Here is a 12,141-nt window from a genome sequence, read left to right as displayed (position 1 = left end):
AAAGTCCGACTAAAGCCATTTCTTTAATGTAGAACACAACGCGGGTCAAAATTTCAATTTATTTATAAGGAGATGATGACTAAAAATTAAAGACGTCGCGGACTTGTTGCAGTGCTGAGCACGACACTATATAAGTAATGTACGGCTGCGCCAGTAGTCACCTAGCTGATGCCCTGATTAACGTTAACGCCACCACCGACACTGTTCTGTCGTTCACAGATTACCTTTGAAGCAGTCATTGGAAGGGTTGGATTCGGAGATATCGCCATAGACGACGTGGCGTACATCAGAGGACCATGCCCTACGCAAGGTGAGAGCTGTACAGTACCACCTCTAATAGACAGGGAGCGAAACCCCATGCTTGGATGAACAGATTCGGAGAATTGTGTAGAAAAAACTTCCACAAATGCAACTCCCCTAGCGTACGGTGACTCTATTTGTCCAATTTCGACAATTAGACCATCAAGCCACGAAGCCTGGTAGAGGCTATGAGTTTCGTACTTATTAATCTTTTTAAGGATCTGCTTGGAGCAACTTCCTTGCTTGGAGATTAAAGTAACTCACGAATCTGACTTAATTCATGAGTTTTACGGATTCCATACGATCATTAGAGCTTGTATGAATTCCGCAAATATTTCCTGAATACACCCCTGTAACCATAGGCATGGCACGCCTCACCTTCAAGAAATCATATTTCACAGAAAATTATAAAAGTACAACTGATCAAAAATACATCACATACCTACTGATGTCTCAGTCGAAGCTATCATGCTCAATTTCTAGTATATGAATATAGTGGTTTCAAAGTCATCTGACAATAACCTTTTCTCTTTATCAATAATTTTAGCCACGTTTCATTTTAAGCATGTTAACGTTAGAGCATTAACTTTCAGGTACTAGTGCAAGAGGTTCTCTCCAAGCAGAGGTTAGGCTCCGGCTGTTTTTTAGTCGTTTTTATCGTCTATTTTATCGTCTAAGTACATCAGCCAGTTAGGTTTGCACCGATTTCCAACTGTATGAATGAAAACGAGATAACGCTCACAGACGGTATGCCAAACAAAGTGTAGACCACCCGAGTAACTTTTACTGGATAACTCCATTCTGTCAAAGGCGGGAGCCAACGTGACGAACACGCACAAACAACACGTAATTGTTGTTTTTCACTTTTATTTCTACGTACACTGAAAATGAAGAGACTGCGGAGAAAAATAGACTAGGAAAATAGATAAAGCAAAGATATTATCGTAACATGGACATCTGCAAGGTAAAGATATCTGTATAAAACCCCCGCAGATACATCTAAGTGGAATGACCGAAACAGGCAAATACACGCTTGGATGGGGTGTTCATCTGAAAGCTCCCTGGTATATAACACTATGCAAGAAGTAAACTCCAACATAATGCCCGTCGTTGCAAACCTCGTACCAAGGAAGTTTGCTCACCTCCTTGCTCGTAAACACCAATGGTTGGATACTAGTATTAAAACCTTTAAAATTAGATAGTTTGTGCAAATTGTACTTTGACTTTATCACTATACCGCTATTACCGGGCTACATGTATATGACCTTCTCTCCAAGCAGAGGTTGGTCGTGACTTTTTCCTTTCATAATGTTATTTCGACCGGCCTTCAAAAAAATTGATATGAAAGGAAATGGTCACGATTTTTCCCACAAGCCTCTGCTTGAAGAGTACGTCATAGGACAGTCAGCCAGCTGCTGGCGTCAGTGTTCTGGCGTGGAAAGGGCGCGCTTTGGGACGATTTCGGATTAGCACGGAGGTGCGAACTTTCAGCTTTCTTTGCAAGAGCTGACATATAAACAATGCACCGCTTGCTTCATTCAATAAACGGGTTGTTTTGATTTCTAAATTTATCACCATCACGATTGTTGTTTCAATTTTTGTATCCAACCACACAAAGAAATGAACAATTATTACAAGTGTTTGTGTGCATTTATGTGCGTGTGTGTTTGGTGGGGGGGGGGGGTGCGCTCTGCTGCCCATTATGACAAAACAACAACATGTGGTTTCATAAAACAAATATTTAGACCTGTTGCAAACCTCTTACCAAGGAAGTTTTACCTCATTGCCCGTATCCAGCACGGATGGGTGGACAGACTACTCTCTCTTGGCAGGCAGTTAAATTCTTCTAAAAACAGGCACCCCTGGTATTGCAGATCTCCTCAATAGGTCTAATTATTTGTTTTATAAAACCCTTTTTTTCTAGTAGGCCAACAGATTTTCCCAAACAGGGCTAAATCAACCATTCTGGACGATTAGCATGAAGGTGCGAAAATTTCGCATTCTTGGCAATGGCAAACAAACAAGTATCTATTCTTAAATGAGGGGGGGGGAGCCGATAAATTTCTACTACTTTTCCCAACGCATTAATAATTCCGCGACCCAACATCGACTTGAAGATTAAAAAATAATCCCGTGCAGCGCTGCTTGGACAGACCCCTGACCAATTTGTTTTGGGTGACGTGAACCAAATGTTTACATTCAAAGCCCGTGCAGCGCTGCTTGGACAGACCTCTGACCGATTTGTTTTGGGTGACGTGAACCAAATGTTCATTCATAGCCCATGGAGCTGCCTGGTTAGCTATCGGCTCTGTGTGTTTGTTGTTTACAATATCTCTGTATGGAGCCCTAAACACCGATTTGTTGATGGTGACGTGAACCAAGTGTTTACATTCATATAGCCTGTGGAGCTGCTCAAACAGCTATCGGCTCTGTGTGTTTGTTGTTTACAATATCTCTGTATAGAGCCCTAAACACCGATTTGTTGATGGTGACGTGAACCAAGTGTTTACATTCATATAGCCCGTGGAGCTGCTCAAACAGCTATCGACTCCGTGTGTTTGTTGTTTACAATATCTCTGTATAGAGCGCTAAACACGGATTTGTTGATGGTGATGTGAACCAAGTGTTTACATTCATATAGCCCGTGGAGCTGCTTAAACAGCTATCGGCTCTGTGTGTTTGTTGTTTACAATATCTCTGTATGGAGCCCTAAACACCGATTTGTTGATCGTGACGTGCACCAAGTGTTTACATTCATATAGCCCGTGGAGCTGCTCAAACAGCTATCGGCTCTGTGTGTTTGTTGTTTACAATATCTCAGTATAGAGCCCTAAACACCGATTTGTTGATGGTGATGTGAACCAAGTGTTTACATTCATATAGCCTGTTGAGCTGCTCAAACAGCTATTGGCTCTGTGTGTTTGTTGTTTACATTATCTCTGTATGGAGCCCTAAACACCGACTTGTTGATGGTGACGTGAACCAAGTGTTTACATTCATATAGCCCGTGGAGCTGCTCAAACAGCTATCGGCTCTGTGTGTTTGTTGTTTACAATATCTCTGTATGGAGCCCTAAACACCGATTTGTTGATGGTGACGTGAACCAAGTGTTTACATTCATAACCCGTAGAGCGCCTCTCTAACAGCCCTCTGTTACCGTATAGATCGCTAAGACCAATTTGTTTTGGGTGACGTGAACCAAATGTTTACCTTCATAGCCCCCGTACCATGTTTTGCGTACAGCTGCTAGTTCAGTCCGGTTGTTTGTCCTCTACGAGAGAAGCTCCTCCATGTAATACTAAAAATTCCATGAAGGTGACGAGAACCAAGTGTTTGTATTCATAGCGCATAGAGCTCGCTCGGTGGAGCTGGAGGGCTGCACGAGCAACCTCCATGGAGGTCAGCTCTGTGGAGCTCCTCCATGGAGGTTGCTCGTGCAGCCCCTTCTCGTTTCAGCCCTATACAATGCTACTAGTGCCAGGGTTGGTCGCTACCCCTGAAAAGAGACACCCGAACAAGACCGAAGTCCTCAACTTCCTTGGTTCGTGCGCTACACGTGCGCAAAGCTACTACTTTGGGGGAATACGCTATCCCTGTTATAACCGGGCATGGCACACAGGGCATGTATATGTGTGCCAGATATATCCGGTTTTGGCAGTTTAAGGGTTTTAATAATGTTTACTTCCATTCTGCAGATCCACCTGTAGTAGTGAATATCACGAGTCCACGATACACAACCGTGGGGGCAACAGTGACGTTGTGGTGCATCGTAGACGGCAATCCAACTCCTAAAGTCCTCTGGTACAAGAGCGGCAACTCCCAGCCTATCGGCCTCTCCAGCACATTGGACCACATCGTCTCGTATTTGACATTGCACGACCTCCAGACGTCGGATAGCGGAGAGTATCTCTGTAGAGCATTCAACGGGAAATACCGGAACGACTCGAGAGCTGTTGAGCTGACGGTACTTGGAGAAGGGACGGCGTCGTACTCAAGTAAGTTTACGGTATTAACCAAGACTTTGAACCTTTAAATTTACGACGAGGATGTCCTTAAGATAACGAATTTTCCGTCTTAAGTACTACTCACAAGGGTTCTGTAACGATTCATTGAGTAAGAAGAAGATGGCTTTCAAGACAAGATGCTTTCAAGACGTTCTTTGAGCTTGAAAGGATCTTCTTAAAAGGCCCCGAGGAACAAAGTCATCTATATTTATTGTAAACCAATTCCAATGAATTCTTAATTGCAACGAGTCCTGGTAAGGTTCACACGTAAACGTTTGAGCGAAGAACGTGTGAAATGATTTGGACAGGATGGACGATGATGACAAGCATCTTTCCTCCGGTAAAACGAGATTTAGATACACAATGATGCCCGTAAGGTAATTCTAAAGTCCAATGTAAATGTTGCACTACGTTGTTTTACAGCAAACAAGAATCCCATTTATCTCTGCTCCCGATCCCTGAAACAGCTTGTCACAACAATCTCTGACAAATGAACGAAATTTCTTTCATTAAGAAATAAAATGCTTATTTGATACATAATTAGAGACATTCCCCATTTCTTCACAACATTATTTTGCAGGAAAAGTGGTAAATTACTTCTAGCCCCTGCATGAGAAGGATAGCTAAGGAATTACCGAAACGTCGATATTTTTCGTAAGGTTTTGTTAGCAGTGTCTAGAATAAAAACCAAATCATTGATAATAAATGGTGATATTTGACCATCAGTTTTATTATTCGCTATTGCCCCCCTCCCCCATAGATGAAACAACATCCAGGAGAAGGTGGTTAGAGTTCTGGAGCATCATGGGAGGTGCTGTGGGTGGGACGGCCCTGCTGCTGACGTCACTACTGGTTGTTATCGTCTGTTCCAAGAGCAAAGGCAGGAGAAAGCCTCGAACCAAACACTGCGGAAAGAGTATCAAAGCCAGGTCATACAGACTGAACGATGGCACTCTCATGCTCCAAGGGAGCTGCCCCGGTACTCTTGCTAGAAAGCCAGGTACGGAACCTTTTGCAATGTGGCTATACACCTTTCTCACGGCATGATATATCAAAGACGAGGTCAACGAGGCAAACAGGCTAACTTATTTCTAAAATCAGCCCACATTTAATTTCCCCCCAACCCACACAAATTTTCACAATATAAGATCAAATATCAAATAAAATAGCAACTTTTATGCACAAAACGATGTAGCAATTTAGAGTAGCATAGAATGATAACATAGTCCCTTAAGAGATGTAAAATAAAATATATAATGAAAATATTTGACGGACATGCAGTCATTTTATTATTGGTCGATTTTCTAATTTTCATGCTATCATTGGTTGAAATGCTACTTATGATGGACAGTCTTTTGTTTGCCTCTTTGAACTTGTATAAAATCTATCATGGCCGCCGCATGAGAAAGCTACATTTGGTAAGGTATACAGGCTTTTCATTGACGTCACACTAATTATAATTCAGACGACCATGTTGGCGGGTAATTGAATTAAGCAGTAACATAATTAGTGTGGTTTACTGACGTACGATGTAATTAAACATGGCACAGGTGAGGTCAAATGAAAAGCCTGTATACCGTTAATTAATCAAGCTGGTTCTGACTACAATGTTTGTGTTTTTTATTTCATTTGATATCACCATAGCTCAAGGGTAAGGAACATCATTTTTGTCCCTAAATGATATCAAAATGTTTTAAGAAGCACGAACTCATCAAACGTGAATGTCCATAACAGCTCTTTTATCAGCCATTGTCTCGATGTGCATGTTTGACTATTGCCAGATGCGTTTTTATTATGTCTAACTGGCCTTTAACTTTGGCGCATAACACACAATGAACTTCGAAACTGCATCCCCCAATGTCTATGCCCTATGACGCCACCAGAAAACGCTATACTAATCTATAATTGGTAGGCTATGATGACTGAGTCTGTTTCAGAAAGTGATAATCTGTACTAGACGTGGTTGATAACAATATAATAACGGTTGAGAGAAGTCATTTCTGCTGTCAAAAGAAATAAGGCTCACGTCAAGCATCACTAATGCTAGGATTGCTATAATACATACTGATAAGCATTGCACCTTTATTATGATGACGATGCAGGATTACTGTCACTTTTCATATTTAATATTATGGAAAGCAAAAATGTCTTATCATGAAAAACATTAATTGTACGGATTTCAACATCAACGATGCATATGGCAAAAGAATGTCCTACCATTTAACATTCCGATTCTGAAAGCTATTTGAATAATACTGATAATACTAGATTTATTTCAAACTCTTGCAAATTTTACTAACTCCTGCATATCTGAAATAATTTACGATCACAATGTGGTTTTCCAATGTATACCATTGCTTTATTGACATATATTACATTTGGCCAACTGATCATCATAACATTTGATTTGCCGCCATCATTAATTGTTATGAATTCAATATTTCCCATTGCTTTTATCCGGGACTTATTCATCTCTTCATGTGTATATTCATGTTGTTATGAATTGTGTTTTATAAAGGATCATGGGTGAATAAACGGAAGACACAATGAGTATTGCCATTTATTTCAAATATACAGATAACTGTACTGTGACAAACTTATCTACATTCAGTAAACGTTTCGTGTACATAGTATATGTATTATACGTCGATAAAGTTTAGACATCCAGGTAATAAGATATGCCCAAAAGCAGTTACTCAAGAAACTCGATATGCTTTTCGAAACGTTTCAACTAGCATCCACTAATTTTCGTCAGTGATACTATTGGAATCAAAATTGTCTTCAGCTTGTACTACCCTATTTCCTATAGGGCATCTAAAACTGTCTTTATTCATAACTAGTTCTAGGGTATAAAAGACCGGTTTCTTCAAGATCACTTCAGTGTCACTGACGAAAACTGGTGTATGCTAGTTGAAACGTTTGACCGTTTCCAAAATCCACATCCAGTTGCTTGGGTAACTGCTTTCGGGCATATATGTATTATCTTGTCTTTTCAGAACGAATCTTGGCAAAGACCGTGTCAAGTTACAAGCCTCCGGGAGACGGTGGCTTGACTCTGGAAGTGGATGACATCGTGGAGGTACTTCACAAGGGCACGGACGGGTGGTGGTACGGCTTCTCTCGGGGGACGGTGGGACTTTTTCCCGCCTCTTCTGTCCAGGTCATCGGTGGCATGGAGCCCGTGCAAGGTGAGAGACTTGATTTGCAAACCCGTGCCCGAAAGACAACTGCACTTCATTATACAGTAACTATTCCGTAGTGAATACTGGTACATCGTACCGGTACAAAACCGTCTTTCTTTTCTTATACGTTTTTTCTTAAAACCGGACCTGTAAAAATTTGGTGGACCGAATGGTGAACCGGCTGTTAGACCGACTAGAAAATTAAGAGGTTATATAGGCAGAAATTCAGATGTTTGGGGATTACAAGTTGAAGAAAACAACGAGAGCGAAGTAGAGTACAGTTCATTGTAATCTCAATGGTATAGTGGCTGCTAGCCTTGTAGAGTTTTAAAACGCCAGTGGCACTCAAAAACTCCGTCAAACAGATTTATTTGTAAGAAGTTCAGTAGAAATGTATATTACCAAAGCTTTCAGGGTCTACCTGAAAGCTTTGGTAAACTTGAGGTAACTGTTTCAGACAACCAGTTTCGTTTGGTCTCATTAAGACGATATCTATGAATAAAATATCCTTCGTTTCTCGCTATATCAATTGTGCAGTAATGTTGAATTAATTTCTCGCCAATGGCTATACGTTTAACAAGCGAAGCATTGTGGCTACGGCAGACGTTCTATTAAAGATAGATTAGGCAACGTGCCTAAGCCGTGTAAAGCTATTAGATAGGTAGCTTTTCTTTGTTCATTCATGTAACACGATTAGACAGGTATGTGTGAACATTTTCATGATTGTGGTAAAGATGTGAAATCGGTAATACATAAATATCAGATGATAAAGATAACCCTTTGATATTAGAAGCGATAGTGAACACATCCGTACATATTGTAACACACCAAGCAGCATGAAAGTAACCTACAACATTAGATGCATGGAATGTTAAAGCCCCCATTACTAAATATTTACTTCAAAAGCAGATCTGAAATAAGAAATCAAATATCTCATACCTCATAAGGATGATGACAGATAATTGAAGAAAGGAAATGAATATAACTTTTGATAATTCTATACCTTTAGCCTACATTTCTGACAGTGTCCCAAACATTCTTCCCCTTATTGCTTGTAAGAAAGTTTTCAGAGCTAACATTTTTAGAAGCCTAGAAAGAGGTGACAACCGTCTAATAACGTACCTCGCTACTTAATTGCATCTGTATCTGTATAACCGACATAACCGCGCTCAAGCGTAACACACCAGCTTACGCATCTGAATCTGAAAAACAAAAACGGTATAACTGCCATTCGGCGTAACATATATTAGCTTCTCAGGTACGAATCGTGGTAGAAGCTTGTTATATTATATTGACCAACCCGCCACACCTTACTCTTAAACTGGTAATTAAAGGCAAGAAAGTCATGATTAAGAATTCACTTTGATGGCCTTTCGAAAAGTTATGATCATTGTGGAGCGTATTTCTGTAAATATTCATTATATTTTCAGCCAGTCAAATTCTATATCATTGGTTTTCGATATCATATATTAATCTCGGAACTGCAGTATGGCAAAACTAATTGTTACTACGTGGTTAATCCTAGTATCATATTTTGATTTGGTGAGAAAATTAAATTCTAGGTATATTTGATATCATTTTATCTTCATAGGAAGGATGAAAATGAAATTTGTACTGGAACCGGTATCGGTGTTATCAAATTATGAGCGATGAAAAGGACCTCAATCTTCTTTAATGTTACATTACCGTTTCCCTATCATAGTTTCCATCATATCATCCAATGATTCGGAGTTAATGTTTTTTTTATAATGTGCTTTGACGTATGATTTTACTTTTCTGTATTGAAATACTAATTTATCATCTGGAGTTTCAGGATATCATTCCCTAAGGAGAAGTCACAGCCACAACGATGCGGAGTGCCACAGAAGCAAACACGGTCATTTCACTGTAAGCATATTTCAAACAATTATTTGTTATATCAATTATTTTATTATAAAGAGTCTAGCTCAATAATCTTCAATTTACAGAAAAGAACTGCATATGAAGGATAAGAATTTTAGATATATAATTTTGCAGTAAATTATGACTCAAAAAGTGCATAAATCTTTCGTTCCATATTATTAATGAAATTGTGCTTTTCGAAAGCCTTTGAAGCATGTGCGAAAGCTTAGCATGTGCGTTAAGATCACAATCGTATGGCAAGCAATTTACTCCAATTTGATAATCATGATATCATATAAATATAGGTGAAATTTTTTTTCTTCTTAGGTTGTGTTTTATATTGATGGTATGTGTGTGATATACGTATATCTATTTCACAGTTGCCACATGGAAGCATGGTTTGGTTTAGCCCACGACAATCGCTACGAATAAATTACCTCAACACGTCCATCTACGTACATTTAAATTATTGATTTTATAAAATCACATTAAAACATTTGTTTGAATATATAAAGTGACAACAATGGCCCAGAAAAGCAACGCATAAAGTTATAACTATTGCCCAGAAAAGCAATGCATACAAGTACATTCAATCATTTCATTCAAGAATGTATTGGCTTTAAGCTGAGCTTTAAGAAGTGCCAGCCCCAGCCTCGTCTTTATATGTTTCTTCTTCGATATCATTTGATGTGATTTAGATAGATAGAAAGATCTGCTGACCAAAAAGACAATTAACTATCTATATACATGCAAGCAGGTAACAATGTTAGATTACAGATTATAACACTCGCAATTCTGTTTTCTACTAAAATGCCATCTTGCGCGGTCCCAGTTCCTGTAGGTTGGACCGGGGTTGTTTTTCAAGGGCATCATAAAAAGGCCCCGAAAGGGCAATAAAAGGAACCACCCAGTCTAGTTACTGGATGAAATACGCAATTTATTGCTTTGTGGTAGCAAAACAGTTTACCATTTCTTGATTGAATTTTCCAACAGGCCTCTCCAAAATAGAAAGTGTTTTGAGTGCAGTCATCTTGTTGAAACATATTGCTATATTAATTCTAAACAAACACAACGTGGAATAAAACTTTGCCTTTTAATATTTCAGACAAGTTTTTAAGTGATATTTCTTGTTTTTTTAGCTTGCATGTCTACATTTCTGCTAAATCATGGAAGGTTTCATTCAAGGTCATAAATTATCAAATTGACTTACTGCTCGTAGCGCGGTAGATTGGATCCTAAACTTGATTAGTACTACGATGTCTCGTAAAATTATACGATCCATCATATTTTTGGTTACGATTGCTAAAACGACCAAGGCTTATGACGTGAGAAGCTGGTTGGTGGGCCAGGAAGTTTACAATGTCAGTTTGTGGATATGTCGGGCTTTATAGAACTACATTTATTAATGTCATTCCGTATTGAATGTATCTCGCACGTTCCTTATTATGTGAGTGACTTTGTGGTGTAGATAAACTTTGCAGATATGGAAATTTTGGTATATACGTTTAATGTGTTCATTATTCATTTATCAGATGAAGGTCAAAAGGGTCAATGGTTTACGTGGCGTTTCTACTCGTATGCATATTTACCTTTTAGCTATTTATTGTATCATTTGAACTAACGAATTTGTAATCACTCTGGTTTGTCCTTTTACTGTCCACAGTTCCACTGGTGGTTAGCGTTTACATGAAATCGGGTCAAAAGTTACATGTGTGGATTTAGGAGTGACATGTAGAGTTGATAGTACTTCTCATAAAACAAAGTTGGTAGGAAGTCCATTGAAGAAGCTGTCAATTCACCAAGAGGTATGGTAATTATTGGACTAGTTAAACTGTTATAACCAACACAAAAATTGGACTCACCCAAATTTTCGACTGAACAGTACCAGTCTGTCAAGGAATGAACAATACACTGTTGCCGTGACGTCACGTATGATCCTCGTCTTCTATCTGCATAACGTGACGTCACGACAGCAGTGGATTGTTCATTCCTTGACAGAGACTGTACTGGTGCTGTTCAGTCAAAAATTTGGATAAGTCCAATTTTTGTGTTGGATATCACAGTTAAACTAGTTACAACATAACTTTTACCAACACAGATGAACTTTCAAGTTAAGGGTATTATAATTGTTGATTGGTCATTTTTTTATCTTATAAAATAGATTGAAGACCACATCGTTGCGACTACTGCGATGACCCACGAGAAAAATGGCTGTCCGGATATGCAGTACTGACTCACCAATGTAAGGTTGTAACTTTGTACATGAAGTCTCGTGAGAAATGACGAGAGTTGACGTGGATCTGGAGACAAGCAAACTAATGTACAGTATGTCCTTTGGATGACGTAGGCTGTGCAAAATTGGACAATTTTGAAGAAAAAAAATCGACATGTTAAGAGAGCCCTTTGGTAAAACCCTGTAAATTTTTGTGTTACAAATTTAACAGATCTTTTTCCATGAAAAAGTGTGTAACTAGCTTTTTACATCATGGCGGAAAAAGAATCTTCGCTTAACAATTTTGCAAGTAACATCTGTTTCTAAAGATGACATATTAGGCAATGCTGGCTATGCGTTGTAATGATGTGTCGATTTGCTGTGCCGAATGTTGAGTAGCTAAGAGCCGCAATACGAGTTACAGTATGTACATACTTCCTTCTTGTATCATCCTAAATTCTGGCATTTTCATGTGAATAAAACATTCAAATTGTAAGGAAGTCTCTATCATATTATTTACTGTTATAAACACAGATATAACGGAAACCTTATTATTAGAATG

At 39.0% G+C, this 12,141-nt stretch overlaps 1 protein-coding gene across 2 annotated transcripts in view; it reads left to right on the top strand.

The window, feature by feature from the left end:
• The window catches only part of LOC118432398 (hemicentin-1-like), a 54,399-nt gene extending 42,650 nt beyond the window's left edge, over window positions 1-11,749 (top strand). The window contains exons 5-9 of one of the 2 annotated variants that reach the window (XM_035843951.1): window positions 3,996-4,295; window positions 5,065-5,304; window positions 7,301-7,492; window positions 9,294-9,373; window positions 11,529-11,749. In XM_035843951.1, coding sequence (XP_035699844.1) covers window positions 3,996-4,295; window positions 5,065-5,304; window positions 7,301-7,492; window positions 9,294-9,373; window positions 11,529-11,600 — 884 coding nt within the window. In that variant the 3' untranslated portion in view covers window positions 11,601-11,749. The remainder of the gene's footprint in view (window positions 1-3,995; window positions 4,296-5,064; window positions 5,305-7,300; window positions 7,493-9,293; window positions 9,374-11,528) is intronic. The other variant, XM_035843952.1, reaches the window with a different exon arrangement.
• The last annotated feature ends 392 nt before the right edge of the window (window positions 11,750-12,141 follow it).

Source organism: Branchiostoma floridae, chromosome 15 (genome assembly GCF_000003815.2).
Source record: "Branchiostoma floridae strain S238N-H82 chromosome 15, Bfl_VNyyK, whole genome shotgun sequence".
In the NCBI taxonomy this organism is placed as follows: domain Eukaryota; kingdom Metazoa; phylum Chordata; class Leptocardii; order Amphioxiformes; family Branchiostomatidae; genus Branchiostoma; species Branchiostoma floridae.
The sequence above is the reverse complement of the archived record's forward strand: the minus strand, read 5'-3'. Positions and strand labels throughout refer to the sequence as shown.